General features: G+C 43.1%; 1 protein-coding gene across 1 annotated transcript in view; it reads left to right on the top strand.

Moving 5' to 3' along the window:
• Positions 1-11724, top strand: part of TMTC4 (transmembrane O-mannosyltransferase targeting cadherins 4) — a 56918-nt gene extending 45194 nt beyond the window's left edge. The window contains exons 15-18 of the mRNA XM_070799927.1: positions 4880-4994; positions 6007-6119; positions 7824-7893; positions 9756-11724. Of these exons, the coding sequence (XP_070656028.1) occupies positions 4880-4994; positions 6007-6119; positions 7824-7893; positions 9756-9904 (447 nt within the window). The 3' untranslated portion in view covers positions 9905-11724. The remainder of the gene's footprint in view (positions 1-4879; positions 4995-6006; positions 6120-7823; positions 7894-9755) is intronic.
• The last annotated feature ends 4646 nt before the right edge of the window (positions 11725-16370 follow it).

Below are 16370 nucleotides of genomic sequence, written 5' to 3'. Positions count from 1 at the left end.
TGGGAACCACAGCCACTGAAGCCCACACCCCCTGGAGCCTGCGCTGGTCAACAGGAGAAGCCAGGACAGTGAGAAGCCCTCGCCTCAGGACGAGACAGATTCCCCCACTCACCACAGCTAGAGAAAAGCCTTAGCAGCCATGAAGACCCAGCACAGCCAAAAATAAGTCATTTCTTTAAAAGACACTTAAAGAATGAGAACAGCAACACCCATTCTTGCCCTCTACATCTTAGGAAGTCCTCTCACGTACACTTATCTCAGTTGAAGGCAGCTATTTGGTTTCCTAATATGTGGGGTTTTTTTTAAAGCTCTAATTAGAGAGCAAGCCAACTCGAATTAGCCAAGTTTAAGAGATCATAAAGGCAACAGGTTAAACTAAGGAGTAAATTACAATTTTTCAAGTCCCTTTGTGCCCTGTAAAACGGTGTTCCAAGGGGTTACTTCCTGATAAACATTGGCTTCTCTGTTTTTTAAAACACGGATAAAAACTGAAATTTAAAAAAACAAACCCATAATGTGATTTCTGAGCTTTCCTTTTTTCCTGTCTCAAGGGATGGTTCCCTGCGTTTTTACAGGGAACCACCCCTCACCCCCATAAAAGAAAGCTCAGGAGCCCACAAAAGGGCTTTGAGATTATTTAATGGAAATTTTGGTTACTAACCCACTCCAGTATTCTTGCCTGAAAAATTCCATGGACAGAGAACCCTGGTAGGCTACAGTACTTGGGTTGCAAAGAGTCAGACACAACTGAGCAGCCAACACACACACACACTCACACACTCATACACACACTCACACACACACACACACACACAAATAATCTGGTCTTCTGTATCGTTTTCTTGGAGAGAGGAGAGACAGTACAACTTCTCTGTAATGATATCAGTAGAGACCAGAAAATCCAGTCACGCAGGGTAGATTCTTACAAAGCTCATGAAGTGAGAAGGAGGTCTGGAAGCAAGTTGGCTGTTATCCAAATACCTGCCTTGGTGGTTATGGCAGAGATTACTGTTTACTGTGTCTGCACCAGGACTTGCATTGATATAGTATTCTTGAGATCCACATGAATCCTTCTTTGTTTTCCCCACTGTGGCTTATTACAGAATATTGAATATGGTTCCCTGTGTGGTACAATAGGACCTTGTTGCTCATCCACTCTCTGTATAATAGTTTATATATGCTAGTTCCAAACTCCCAGTCCGTCGCTCCCCCAGCCCCCACTCAATTCTTCTTTGATTCCTTTTTGTTCCTCTCTTTTGGAGGCAGCTCTTTTTTCTCATTATTGTTTGTGAAGTGAGTGTATCTGCCTGGAGTCCTGGGTTAATACTTTAAAGCTCTAATACTTAGCAGTCTTCTTCCTTCCTGCAGTAGCTGCCAGTTGCTGCAATTCCTTGGGGTTTGCAAAACTGAGAATTTATGGTAAATGAGCCAAGTTAACGTTCAAAGAAAGGAAGATAGAATATAAACTAGAGGATTCTAGCGATGTGCTCCAGGCCCTGCAACTCATCCCCACTCTCACGCAGAAGATCGTCTGTAGTCTTAACTGTATGGAGACCTTCTGCCACTCGCTGTGTATTGTTTACTAATTGTGCTACCACGAAGTAATCTTCTTGCATTCTCTCCTGCCAACTGTTCTTGCTTATTTAAAGGTTTTGTCCTCTATTGTGGTTTAATTATCTAGCTTTTGCCTGCTTGACAGCTTAAAAGCATTAAGAGCTTAATTTTTAAAAGCTCAACCAGTATATTTATATATTAGCAAATAATAGGGACTTAACGTTAAGAGTTTCTGTTTGGAAAAAAAAATCCTCCTTAGTCACTCTTTAGTAGTGGGAGACAGAAATGTGTTTTGATGTCTGGATCTAGATAAGAAGGGAATATAATGCAGTTCTCATGTGACATAGGAAATGGGGAGGAGCTGGAGTATTTGGGACCCTGGTCTCCTGCATTGCAGGCAGATTCTTTACAGTCTGAGTCACCAGGGAAGCCCTTATTTGGGACACATCACTGATATCAGAGAACTATGGTAATGGTGACTGGACACAGTTCATTGTGCAAGGACTGACTGTATCAGTCAGGATCCATTCAGGAAAACCAAACCATGCTAAGTATGTTAGAGAAGAGTCAGTACAAGGAACAGGTTATACAGTTGTTGGAAAAACACTTGTGGAAAAATGATATTAATTCGGGGAGTAAAAGGAAACTGTGTGGGGTTAGGGGGACAAGCGGGATGAGGTGGTGCCCCCAGAATTTAAGAGCTCATGGAAGGCAGCACATCTCAGGAATTACCATCACCTGAAGACTGAGATGTGAGATGTGAGATGTGAGAGTTGGTCTATAAAGAAAGCGGAGAGCCGAAGAATTGATGCTTTTGAACTGTGGTGTTGGAGAAGACTCTTGAGAGTCCCTTGGACTGCAAGGAGATCCAACCAGTCAATTCTGAAGGAGATCAGCCCTGGGTGTTCATTGGAGGGACTGATGTTGAAGCTGAAACTCCAATACTTCGTCCACCTGATGCGAAGAGCTGACTCATTTGAAAAGACCCTGATGCTGGGAAAGACTGAGGGCAGGAGGAGAAGGGGACAACAGAGGATGAGACGGTTGGATGCATCACTGACTCAATGGACATGAGTTTGAGTAAACTCTGGGAGTTGATGATGGACAGGGAGGCCTGGCGTGCTGCAGTCCATGGGGTCGAAAAGAGGCAGACACAACTGAGCGACTGAACTGAACTGAAGACTGAGATGGTGATAGAACAACCACAGTCCAGCCCTGGGACTGTGGAGGAGGGGACATGACCACTGTAGAGATGCTGCCAAGGATAATAAGGAAGGAGAAAGCAAGAATGGGGGACAGGGCTACTCCTTGTCCAACCAGCTGATCATCAGTTGTGACTCCTATTGGCAGAGACTTAAGTGGGAGGAGCCACGTAGCAAAGCAACCTGGGAAATGTAGTTTGCAGAGCATAGAAAGCTAAGCAAAGACGTATTAGGAAAAGAATGCTTATTTACCTGTTTACTTTCTGGATGAGTAGTTCTTGTTAAATCACCATTTTTCTTTGTTTCACTTAAAATGCATGTTCACTTTGTATAGATGCTGTAAAAGGCAAGTGTGTAAAAGTGTTAGTCGCTCAATCGCGTCCACTCTTTGTGACCCCATGGACTATATAGCCCACCAGGCTCCTCTGTGCACAGGATTTTCAACACAAGAATACTGGAGTGGGTTGCCATTCCCTTCTCCAGGGGATCTTCCTGACCCAGGGATCAAAACTGGGTGTCCTGCATTACAGGCAGATTTTCTACTGTGTGAGCCAGTTCAAGGCAAAATAAGAGTAAATGTTATCTGGTTCAGTCAGGTGTTACTCTTTAATAAATAGTAATAAATAATAAAATACATAAAGAATGTTCATGTAACAAAGTTATGCTGGTTTTCCTGAGTGCTTTAGAAAGAATGTCATTATGAGTCTTGTCCATGTGACTCAAATGCATGTTACTTGCTGGAGAGAATTGGCTGAGAAATCAATGGAATATCAAATATAAAGAGGAAATTAAATGTTGATATAATTGACTTCCCTGGTGGCTCAGATGGTAAAGCATCTGCCTACAATGCAGGTGACCCGGGTTAACTAGAGTTATGAGTCTCATGGGAGATTTCAACACCATCTTTAGCAAATGGATATTGACAGATATTTCTGTAATTCATTCAACATTTCTTTTTCTGGCATAATATGTCACCTATTTGCCGTGTGGGTCACAGGGCAAGTCACAGTGTTTCTGTTGTTTAAGGAAAAGACAGACTTGATAGTAAATAAGGAAAGAGCCTTAAATTCTGATTAATTGTCATCACATGCACTTGGTTTGCAGTTAAAGGAACCATGTCCATTCAGTTGAGATGTGCATTTGAACTGAATTAGAGGGCCAGGCAAAGAATCTGCCGGCAATGTGGGAGACCTGGGTTTGAACCCTGGATTGGGAAGATGCCCTGGAGAAGGCAGTGGCTACCCACTCCAGTATTCTGGCCTGGAGACTTCCATGGACTGTATAGTCCTTGGGGTCTCAAAGAGTGGGACATGACTGAGCAACTGTCACTTTCAGAGAGGGCCAGAAGGTCACCTGCTAAAAACTCCCATCACTTTCTCCCTCTGCGTGCTTTTATTAACTATGTAAATTGAGAACTAGCCATTTTATATTCTGTTATCAATGTTAGCATTCTCTCTCAAAAGACAGCAGTATATCATTCTCTCCTTCCTGAGGGAGGCAAACAGGCTCCAGATTGACAAAGGGATTCATGTTCTTGCTTAAGACTTTTCCAGCGAGTTCATAAAGTATGTCTGGTATACTCACAGTTTCATAGGAAGCTTAGATAGAGGCAGGAAGACCATTTTTCACAAGGTGAGCTTGACACATGGAGCTTAATCACATTAAATGTTTTGTTTGCCATTTAAAATAATACCTTAAATAATACCTAGACTATATGAAGTCTTTCTAGAAAAATACTAATGATTTCGTTTTTTTCCTTACCTCTCCTCAGTAGTATGCAACATAATCTGACACCTAGAATCACTAAGTTATGGGTTGTAGTTACAAGGTTGTAGGCTGAGGAGCTAAACCATCTGGTCCCATTCCCTGCTCTCCCATATCTAGATGTGGAACTTTGGGCAAGTTACTTCCTCTTTGTGTGCCTCAGTTTACTTCATCTGTGAAATGGAAATAGTTCTCTTCATCCCTGAGATTGTTTGGAGAATTAAATGAGTTAATATGAAAATTTGGAAGCTCGATACATGCACGTTTGGTTTGGTTTGGGTTGGTTAGATCTTGGAAAGAGAAAGCAAGAGAGAATTGGAATATTGATTGATTGCCAGGAGTCCGTGCTTTCTTTTCAGTACGCAGATCTGAATCGTCACGTGGATGCACTGAACGCGTGGAGAAACGCTACCGTGCTGAAGCCAGAGCACAGCCTGGCCTGGAATAACATGATCATACTCCTCGATAACACAGGTGCGGAGTAGTGATTCAGTCGGTCCCCAGTACCGCACCACTGGATAATTAAGGAATAGAGATGATTGTGTTTTAATAGTATGTTGGAGTTTTTTTTTACATGAAAATAGGGTTCAGTATTTTGCATGACAAATATAAAATCTAGAACATGGAGTTTCCTTTGACATACTGGAATGTGAATGTTTGGGAAAGTGACCCTTTGCTTAGAGGTGGTGTTGAGTAATGGGGCCAATGTGCGCTGACGTCTCGTTTCATCTCGAGCCTGTCATGTGACAACGGGCCTCATCTAGGATGCCGGAGGTTCCCAGAAACAAGTAAGGATGCCTTTCAGGCTTAGGAAACGGACGGTGCTAAGTCCATGCTCTAAAGTTCATGGATGATACCCAAAGGAGATGCCCTCAAACCCACCCTCAGAGATCCTTGTTTTTGATACAATGATAATAAACTTGATGATCTGGTTTTCTTAGCATGTGGGAGACTGAATCAGTTGGAAGTTTCTCTGTTCCCCAGTTTAAAAAAATCTAACCATCCCATAAGAAATGATAGTTTTCATTTGGCAGAATTTAAAGCTAGTCAGCCATCTGTACAGTGTGGAGAGAGAAATGCACTTGTTTCTAAAGGAAGTTAGAATGTGAGCTTCAATACTATAAATATTAGTTATTAAAGGGTTGCTGGGATATTCTTATTCTGCAGGCTTGTTTGCTCCTATTTGGGTAGACCTGGTATCTGGAGGGAAATTAAAATTAGATTTTACATGCTGTGACAGAATTTAAACCAAAACTGTTAGTATATTATATCAAAATTGTGCTGGACTATCATGGCTTTGCAGCTGGTAGGTTGTGTGTGTGTGTGTTGTGTGAGTGTGTGTTTGTGTTGTGTGTGTGTTACATGTTCCACATTTATTTTATCACAAAGTTTACTCATAATTGTATATAATGCACAAAAGCCTTTAATTAGACTAAAACTGCTACAGCGCAAACGTGTTTTTAAGTTTTCCATTTTTCGCTCATAGGTAATTTAGCCCAAGCTGAAGCTGTTGGCAGAGAGGCACTGGAATTAATACCTAATGATCACTCTCTGATGTTCTCCTTGGCAAACGTGCTGGGGAAGTCCCAGAAATACAAGGTGTGTGGACCCCAGGCCGTGATTTCTTGCACTGAATGCCAGCAGCTGACAGGAACCATAAACGTAACTTTTGCCTAGTTAAGTCGAGAACGCGCCCGAGCCGTGCTAGCCGCATACCAGCATGGCTTGGTCCGTCTGCATCCTGGAGAAGCTGCCCAAGAGGTGACTCTGTGGCCCCAACTCCACGTGCTTTCTGGTCGTCATCGCTGTTCCTCAGACGCGGGAGGGGAGGAAAGGCCCAGAGTCCCGGCGGACTCCCCAAACCCCTCCCCAGCACAGAGCTGTGATGCTGTCCTGGCAGTGAGGCTGGTGGTCTTTGCACAGAAAGAACACTGGTCCAAGGCCAGATAGGATTGGTTCTTCCTGCTTCCAGGTTTCTCCTCACCTGCAGGAAGTTACAGATGGCCTGCAAAGCCCTAGAAGTTTCTAACCAATGAAAACTGGTTCAGCTGTATGTGGCTGTTCTCCCAGGATAGGCCAGTAGACCGTGAATCACAAGGCACATAACTCCCTGTGTACTGAAGGGGACTCCGTTCCCAATGACGGTGATCTCAGATTTTAATTCTGTGTGTCAGAACCACCGAGGGAGCCTGTGAGATTACAAATGCTTATTCTTCCCCATGACTCAGTTGGGTAAAGTCAGCAAATAGGCATTTTTAACCAGCATCCTGGCCTCCTAACACAGATGTTACAGAAAACACACTTTTAGAAGCAGCGTCTTAGTCCTTTCATGAGAGGAGTACTTCCTTCCCGAATCAGGGACCGTATGTGATTTTGATCGCACTAGGCCTAGAAGCACTGATTAATTCCCATTTGTCCCATGTTGTTTACTTCTCTCCAGCTCATGAGATAGCATTCAGTTCAGTGCAGTCGCTCAGTCGTGTCCGACTCTTTGCGACCCCATGAACCGCAGAGATAGCATTGTCAGTATAATTTTCTGTAACGACACCGCAGGAAGATATTTCATGCATTTCTCTCCTTTTTGAGGTGAATACTCAGGGAGTTTCATAGCTTCAGTATACACTTTTGAATTTCTAGATTTTGCTGACCGATAACCTTTTAAGGGGTATCGTGTTTATTTTTTGCAAGTCTGCCTGTGCAGAGGGGACCCAGTTGTAGCTGTTTCTCCCCCATTCTCTCTGCTCATTTTCTCCAACTGACTGGGCTGCTTCTGGGTTCCCCAGGGGGTTGTGGGTTCTTCGGGGAGGTTACCCAGACCCCACCTCCTAACCTGGAGAATCCTGGAAATGAGTTCACGGATGCTGACCGGAAGTGACCCTTCCACAGGTGTTGTCAGAGCCCAGCGCTTTCCTGCCTTGACCTTTGTTCATCCTCCCCTGCACCCTGAACTAGCTGCTTGCTTGGTGTGGCAGGATCCCTGCCACGTCCGGGAGGCCGGTGGCAGAGTCCTTAGCACATTCATCCTCTTTCTGGCCACTGTCCTGGCAGAGTCCTTAGCACATTCATCCTCTTTCCGGCCACTGTCCTGACTCCTGCTGTCACCTTTGCTCCGTCACACCCTGCGGTGGGTCACCGTTCCCAGCCTCTTCGCAACGCGGTGTGGACCCCCGGGCCTCCTCAGTGTTGGAAGGAGGATTTGGTGGAACAGAAAGAGCACGTTCAAAGTTGAAAACCATAGGCGATAAAACTGTGCGTGAGACCTTTGCACTGCGTACCTTATCTTGTGTATGTTTCATCTTCTAGGAATCCGAAGCTTTGTTCCTCAAAGCAATTAAAGCTCATCCAAATACAGCAAGTTACCATGGCAATTTGGGTAAGCAAAATTTTCAACTTGAAACATACAGAAATTCTATATAATCTTAGTAAAATTGGGCTTCCCTGGTGGCTCAGCTAATAAAGAATCCACCTGTGATGTGGGAAACCTGGGTTCCATCCCTGGGTTGGGAAGATCCCCTGGAGAAGGGAAAGGCTACCCACTCCAGTGTTCTGGCCTGGAGAATTCCAGGGACTGTAGAGCGCATGGGGTCGAAGAGAGTCAGACACGACGGAGCCACTTCCACTTAGTGAAGTAGGTACGTTCTTGTAAAGTCGCTTGGGAGAGTTATTGTTCACATCTAGCCTGTGTTGGCCTTGGTGAACTGAGAAGTGCTTTGGGAGTTTGCAGTCTGACCTGTGTGTGCCTGCCCTTTCTGCAGTGGACCTCCTTCTAACCTGGTCTTCCTTGCATTCGCATGTTCTCTGTCTTGGCTAAGAATGCATTTACAGTGATCTATTCCCTAGAATTCCTTTCTTCTATTTTTATATCTCAGTAATTCAGATTTTTTTTTAAAAATAGTTATTTGGCTGCATTGAGTCTTAATTGTTTCTCTCTAGAGGTAGCATGCAGGCTTGGTTTCCCCGAGGCATGTGGCTGCACTGCAAGGCAGATCCTTAACCACTGGGCCACCAGGGAAGTCCCGGTAATTCAGACTTTTAGAACAAGGCTTGTTGATGTTTGGAAGGCTCAGTCATGTGAATATTTTTTCTACCAAATCTCTTCCCTACAGATTCTGTAGCTTCTCTTTGCAAAAAAGTGATGAAGCATGAGTGGTTGCTGTACTGCTCACATCGAAAGTTCATTTTACTTAGAAAATCATTACAATCATCAGAGGCTTACTATTCTAATAAGTAGATTTATTTTACTATCACTTTATAGTCAGGTCTTGATGTGAGAGCCCTGAATTCCAGCTGGCAACAAACAAGCTATAATGTTGCCAAAAGGTGTAAGGGAATCTTTATTAAACAGCTGGTCTTGGGGCGTCCCTCGTGGCTCAGTGGGAAAGAATCCACCTGCCAAAGCAGGAGACAGGGGCTTGATCCCTGGTCCCGGAAGATCCCACATGCTGCAGAGCAGCTAAGCCCGTGTGCCCATGATTACTGAGCCCAGGTGCCCTGGATCCCGTGCTCTGCAACAACAGAAGCCACAGCAATGAGATGCCCATGCACTGCACCAGAGCAAGTGAGTGGAGTTGCTCAGTCATGTCCGACTCTTTGCGACCCCATGGACTGTAGCCTACCAGGCTTCTCTGCCATGGGATTCTCCAGGCAAGAGTACTGGAGTGGGTTACCATTTCCTTCTCCAGGGGATCTTCCCGACCCACGGATCGAATCCAGGTCTCCCACATTGGAGGCAGATGCTTTAACCTCTGAGCCATCAGGGAAGCCCAAAGAGTAGCCCCCGCTTACTGTAACTAGAGGAAAACCCTTGAAGCCTCTAGGACCCAGCACAGCCAAAAATGAATAAATAAAAATTATTCAAACAAACAAACAAACAGCTGGTCTTCTACGTGGTGGCTTTGTGCTGAGCAGTGTGGCAGCCCAGCCCTATCCAGCCCGGCTTCCAGGAAATTTCAGGGCAGCATCACCAAACTTAGGGAACTCTTCTTTTACTTCTTTCTGTAACGATGTTGCTGTTGGGAGATGGTTCAGAACCCCGGGAGTAACTGGGAATGGTTAAACGGACGATCACCAAGGAGTACGATTACAATAAATAAAGTTGGCAGTACAAACAGTACTGTTTTAAACAATGGTTTTGGGAAACTGCTTGCAGAGGTTCTGTTTCTTTGTGCAAGTGGTTGGGAATACCACAAGTTATTCAGAAGCCTTTCCAATGAAATTGATCTCTTGCTATTTCAGCTGTGCTCTATCATCGTTGGGGCCATCTAGACTTGGCCAAAAAACACTATGAGATCTCTCTGCGGCTTGACCCGACAGCATCGGGAACTAAGGAAAATTATGGTCTTCTAAGAAGAAAGCTGGAACAAATGCAAAAGAAAAACGTCTGATCCTTTTTCCTTCATTTTTTGAGTTTGTGTGTGTGTGTGTGTGTGTGTGCATGAGGCAGATTGTTCATATCTCGTGCTTGCATTTAACCATTTAAAGTCCTTACATGTTGTTTATTGTTTTTTTTTCCTGTGGAAACAAAGACATGCAAAAAGATTATAGCACCAGCAATTTACTCTTGAATGCTTGATGTGGTTTTTGCATTGAAATTGTATTTTTTCAGACAATTCAAACATAACTTCTGAAATTCCAAGGGTAAAGTCTTTTTTAATGAAAAAGAAAAAGAGAAAAAAATTATCTTGAGGGACTTACAGCAGAATTAAACCTGCATTTGGAATGAGTCGTGTTGTATAGAGACTCACGCTATTAAACATTGACTGTGAACAGAAAATGACAAACTGACTCCTACATTTATATAAATATCTAATGTGTCTGTATATTAGAATTTTTATTTAATGATGAGTAAATTAAGATTTTTGGTTTTTTAATTTTTTTTCCAAATAATATGCTAGGTACTTCATTTGTAAGGAAATATTTATTTGTATTTTCATGTTTTGAACAGGGCAAATAATTGAATGAAGAGTGGAAATTTTAACATCTAGTATATTTACACTTTTTCCATAGGAAGAAATTCACTCCTCCAATATTTTTTGGATTCTTCAACTTGTGCTATTTGTAGCATGCAAAATTGTGTAGTATTCGACATAAACTGTCACTCTTAATAGAAAATTCAAGCTGTGCTTTAGACAAAAACAGGCAGCCTAATGTCTTTATTTTTGTTATATCCAGTATTAAGAGGGCTACACATCTATGTAAGTTGCGTTTTTATATGTTTAGCTGGAAAGCCGTTTTCCATTTAGCTTTATAGAACCACAGTCATATCCAAAAAACGCAAGAGGTAAACTTCCTCTCAAAAGGAACCACATTTGAGGAGTTTGTGATATTTTTAAGAATTGGATTATTTATCCTGTTTTATTGGGTCAGAATAATCATATTCATTTTGTTTGATTCTTCTGTATTTGCTGTTGACCTAATGATTTATGCAATCTGTGTAATTTCTTATGCAGTAAAATTATTACACAAACCAGTATAAAAGTGTCATTTGCCTGCTCAATAGATGATTTTCAAGTTGCTCGGTTGGCCAAATGTTTGTTTGGGTTTTTCCTTAAGATGTTATGGAAAAACTCAAATAAACATTTTGGGCAACCCAATATTTGACTCTTTGTCTTCTTTCCTTAAACTGAAATCCAAGTGACCAATTCATTCTTTCTAGAATATGGCTTCTATTTGGTTTTTGTTGTTGTTCAGTCACTAAGTCGTGTCCGACTCTTTTGCGACCCCGTGGACTGTAACCCACCAGGCTCCTCTGTCCATGGGCTTTCCCAGGCAAGAATACTGGAGTGGGTTGCTGTTTCCTCCTCCACTGTTTGGTTTTAGGCACCGATTAATAGAGTCATCCAGGTTCAACAAACGGGCTGAGTAGCTCTCACATTGAGATGAGCTGATTGTCTACACTGGCTTGTGGGGGATGGGGTCCGAGGCCAACCAGCGTAGAGTTGTGAATCAGTAATTGTAACCTCTGACGGCTGAGGTCCTCAGAAGAGAAAATGCTGTTTCAAACCTTTCAGAAATGGTCCCCAAACAACAATAACAGTTTATAGAGCTCTTAGGAGCAGGAGCTGCTTTATCGTTCATTAAGTTCCTATAGTGCTTAGCTTGGGAGATAATGGATGTACTATATGCTTGTTGATTTTTTTTTTAACTTCTTTCTTTAAAACAGTGCTTGTCTTTTGAGAGTAAAGGAAAACCATTTCTTATAACAGCCTGTTTGTGATTTTTTTTTTTTTTTTTTCGGTACTGATACTAAAACTTGTGTCAAATCAAGACGCCCTGCCTGCAGAATGAACCCCCATAGCTCTCACTGCTCCATCTCAGGATTTCCATCACAGCTGCCTTCAGCCCAGAGAAAACAGTCATTCGCCTGATTGACATTTCACGGAGCCTTTAATCACGGCAGATTTTGGAAGTGGGCCATGCTGTTCATCTTTTCGTCCTCCTTTTTTCCTTCTTAAGGCAGCCACCTTCTTCATTTCTTAGGTTTCCCTTCTAACAAGACTAAAGTGGAGATCTGACTCCCAGTTCCCCCTCGTTTTTGATATTTTTCTTAAACTTGTGTTTGTATTACTCAATCATGGTATGGGATTCAGTTGGGGGTGGGGGTGGTATCAGAACAAACATAGGGATCGTTGCCAGTTTGGGAAATAAGAGTCCAAATAATTCTTCACATCCCTGATAGTAAACATCACAAAGCCTCGGAAGATAGTTCGGGGCTATTTTTTATTTCTCTGTATATCTCTTCCCCATAAAACGCAGTGTTACATTTATTTCTTAAGGCCCGCACCATGTAGATGTAACCCACTGTGCCCTCACAGGGCTCTTTGGGTTTCTGATTCTATCACATTGCTTAAGCATGGTCCGTACATTTTATTTCAGATGACTGAGTTAAAATCTCACAGAATAGACCAAGCCCCACAGTAAAGCACTGGACATGTATGTTCATATTCACACCTATTGGACTTTGAGGTGAAAAAACCTACAGTTGGCTCTAGGGCTTTGATGTCATAGGCAAGTCATTTAGCATTGCTTCAACTCCAGTTTCCCATCTGTAATGTGGGCATAATAAGACCTCCCTCCCAGTAATGAGGTGCTCGACTCAGTACTTGCCTTAAATGATAGACTAGACTTTTGGAGAAAGGTATAGGTTTCTCAACAGACAGGTCTGACCTATCTGTCATGACTGCATGGTTACCAAATAGCCATAGCTGGTGGGGGAAAATATTTTTCTCTATTGACTAATTGAAGCTAATAAATGTTGAAAGAATGGCAATTAGAAAACCATTCTTTTTTTTTTTTTTTTTTGTCCCCAGTGAATTAATTGATTGAGGCAAAGATCAGCAGTGAATAAAATCACTAGATGAAAGATCAGTGGAGAACTTTTTAGTGGAGGGGACAGCTCTGTGATTTTATCACGGTAGATTTGTGAGGTCACTATAGTCAAGTAGAGTCCCCTGGGCTGCAAGGAGATCAAGCCAGTCAATCCTAAAGGAAATCAATCCTGAATATTCATTGGAAGGACCGACACTGAAGCTCCAATACTTGGGCCACCTGATGTGAAGAGCTGACTCATTGGAAAAGACTCTGAGGCTGGGAAAGCTTAACAGCAAGAGAAGGGGACAACAGAGGACTAGATGGTTGGATGGCATCACTGACTCAGTGGACATGAGTTTGAGCAAGCTCCGGGAGAGTGTAGGACACGGAAGCCTGGTGTGCTGCAGTCCATGGGGTTTCAGAGTCAGACAACTGAGCAACTGAACAACAGCAAGATACAGAAGAGCCCCATCACAAGGGTCCCTCATACGACTTTTATGCTATTATCTTTTTCCAAATATCTTCTTGAGCACAGACTGTGCACTGGCAGTGTGCTAGCTGCTGAGGATATGATGAATGATCACAGGTGATTCCTGCCCTGTGGAGCTTACAATCCAGGTTACTTCAACCCTTGCTGTGTGCGCAGGTTGGGCTTGCTGTTGTGGACATCAGGGACTGAGCATTGTTACCAGCCCCCCCCCCCCCCTTGCAGGGGCCCCTTCGGGGCTCTCCTTTGTAAATTACTGCATCATTTGAAATAACTTTTATTTGTAAATAAAGGAACGTGTGACATCACAGATTCATCTTTCTTCAAGAGAGCCGTGGATGAGTTTATAATATAGCTGTGATAAGGTGCCTTGGTGGTAAAGAGACACCATATGGGAAAGTCGGGTAATGGAAAGTAGTCGCTAAATTGCTCTGCCCAAAAGGTGGGGAAGAGGCTGTGGGGTGATGTTCCAGAGTAATGCTGAGTGAAAAGAACTCAGGAGGCTTGGATTGTTGGCTGAACGATGGGGTGTGCAATGCAGGCTCTTCCGAAGCAAGCTTTTAAGTCTTTAGGAAACTCTGTATGCCGTACGGCTCTCTCGGTGGTCATCTAGAAATAGTTGGCCTTTGGGGGCAGAATACTTGAGTGTGAAAGGAAAATCTGTGTTACACCCAAGTTGGAACCTCACAGACCTTAGGCAAGTGTAGGGAGTGTCGACTAGTGTCCCCTGCTAAAATTCATAACCACCCAAAATTTCAGAAGGTGACTGTATTTGGAAATCAGGTCTTACAGATAAAATTAGTGAAGGATCTTGAGAGGAAATCATCCTGGATTTAGGGTGGGCCCTGAATCCAATGGTTGGTATCTTTTAAAACAAAGAGAAGATACATAGAGCAAAGAAGGCTGTGCCTAGGATGGAGGCAGAGACTGGAGTGAAGTCAAGGAATGCCAGGAGTCACCAGAAGCTGGGAGAGACAAGGATGGATCCTCCCACTAGAGCCTGCAGAGGAGTATGGCCCCACCCACACCTGGACTTCAGACTCCTGGCCTCCAGAACAACATTTCTGTTAGTTAAATATTTATTTGTATTTGTTTACTTATTTGGCTGCACTGGGTCTTAGTTATGGCATGTGGGATCTAGTTCCCTGACCAAGGGTGGAACCCAGGCCCCCTGCATTGGGAGTGCTGAGTCTTAGCTGCTGGGCCACCAGGTAAATCCCACATTAATGTTATTTAGGGACTTCTGTGGTGGCTCAACTGGTGAAGAATCCACCTGCAATGAGGGAGACCCGGGTTTGATCCCTGGGTTGGGAAGATCCCCTGGAGGAGGGAAAGGCTACCCACTCCAGTATTCAGGCCTAGAGAATTCCATGGACTATTCCATGGGGTTGCAAAGACTCAGACACAACTGAGCAACTGTCTGTCACGGCACACAGACTGTCCAGTATTCTGGCCTGGAGAATTCCAAGGACTGTATATCCCATGGGGTCGCAAAGAGTCAGACACGACTGAGTGACTTTCACTTTCACTTTTGGGGCTTCCCTGCTGGCTCAGACAGTAAAGAATCTGCCTGCAATGGGGAACACCCAGGTTTGATCTTGAATATTATTATGTGCCAAGCATGGATCTAGGGCTTTATATACGTTTTCTCATTCAAACTTTTCAATAAGTCTGTGAAAAAGGTAGTATTATCCACCAATTTAAGGACTTCCCAGGTGGCTCATTTGGTAAAGAATCCACCTTCAAGCCACCCAGTGTGTGGCACTTCCTGGCCGCCTTAGAAATCCAATCCAGCAAGTAACTCAGAACCTCATCCATAAAATGGTGGACGGTGGTGGTTTAGTCACTAAGTTGTGTCCAACTCTTCTGTGACCCCATGGACTATAACCCTCCAGGCTTCCCTGTCCATGGGATTTCCCAGACAAGAGTACTAGAGTGGGTTGCCATTTTCTTTTCCAGGGGATCTTCCCTGACCCAGGGATCGAGCCCAAGTCTCCTGCATTGCAGATGGATTCTTTACCAAATGAGCCACCAGGAAAGCCCTTAAAATGGTGGATAATACTACCTTTTTCACAGACTTATTGGAAAGTTTAAATAAGAAAACATATATAAAGCCCTAAACCCATGCTTGGCACATAATAATACTCAATAAGTAACTGAAGGAGAGCTAACTCTCACTTGAGGTTTTTATCCTCAAGACCTTAAGTCACCCAGAAACAATCTCAGGTTTATAGTCTTATCGCCTGTGTTCTAAGTCTGATTAGTTCTGTGAGTTCTTGAAACCTGTTAACACGGTTTATCAAAACCATCTTGAGTGTCCTGCGTTTCCAGTCATTTTGTTTTTAAATATGTGGCATTTTTCTGAAGCCAATAAAGCTTTCTGCTTCCTACTGGTGATAAGTGTTTGAGAAAATGCATTCCCTGTAGATTTAAATTCAGTTTTACCTATCATTTAAAACCAGTTTCAGGGACTTCTCTGGCAGTCCAGTGGATAAGACTTCACCTTCCCTGGTCAGAGAACTAAGATCCCACATGACTCGTGGCCAAACAAACAAAAGCAATGTTGAAACAAAGTCAATAAAGATTTTAAAAGTGGTCCACATCAAAAATAAACTTAAAAAAAAAAAAAAAACTACTTAAAAAAGTTTTGTTTCAGCAGTTAACTTCAACAGCATTAATTTTGACGAGTAGACTTGAGACTTGTCTCAAAAATTTTCAAAACTGCTCATTTCTAGAACTTTCTGATAATGGGTAGAGATGACAGCTTTTATAGTACTGGTCTAGGAATCTGCAGACCTCAGCAAACAAGGTGGTACCATGCAAAGAACAGAGACCAGGAGTGTGAGAGCTATCCTATGGCCAGCTTCACTGGTGTAAGTCATCTTTTTAAGCTTCAACAGTTCAATTAGACGTGAACCCTTCCCATCCGGCCATTAGTTACCAGGACTCTGAAATGAGTCATTTAATTACTGCATGCCTCAGTTGCTTCTAATAAAAATAATGCTGGTGGTGGTGGTGATGGTGGTGGTTGCTTTTGTTATTAGTTTTTCTTC

Source organism: Bos indicus, chromosome 12 (assembly GCF_029378745.1).
Source record: "Bos indicus isolate NIAB-ARS_2022 breed Sahiwal x Tharparkar chromosome 12, NIAB-ARS_B.indTharparkar_mat_pri_1.0, whole genome shotgun sequence".
NCBI lineage: Eukaryota > Metazoa > Chordata > Mammalia > Artiodactyla > Bovidae > Bos > Bos indicus.
The sequence above is the reverse complement of the archived record's forward strand: the minus strand, read 5'-3'. Positions and strand labels throughout refer to the sequence as shown.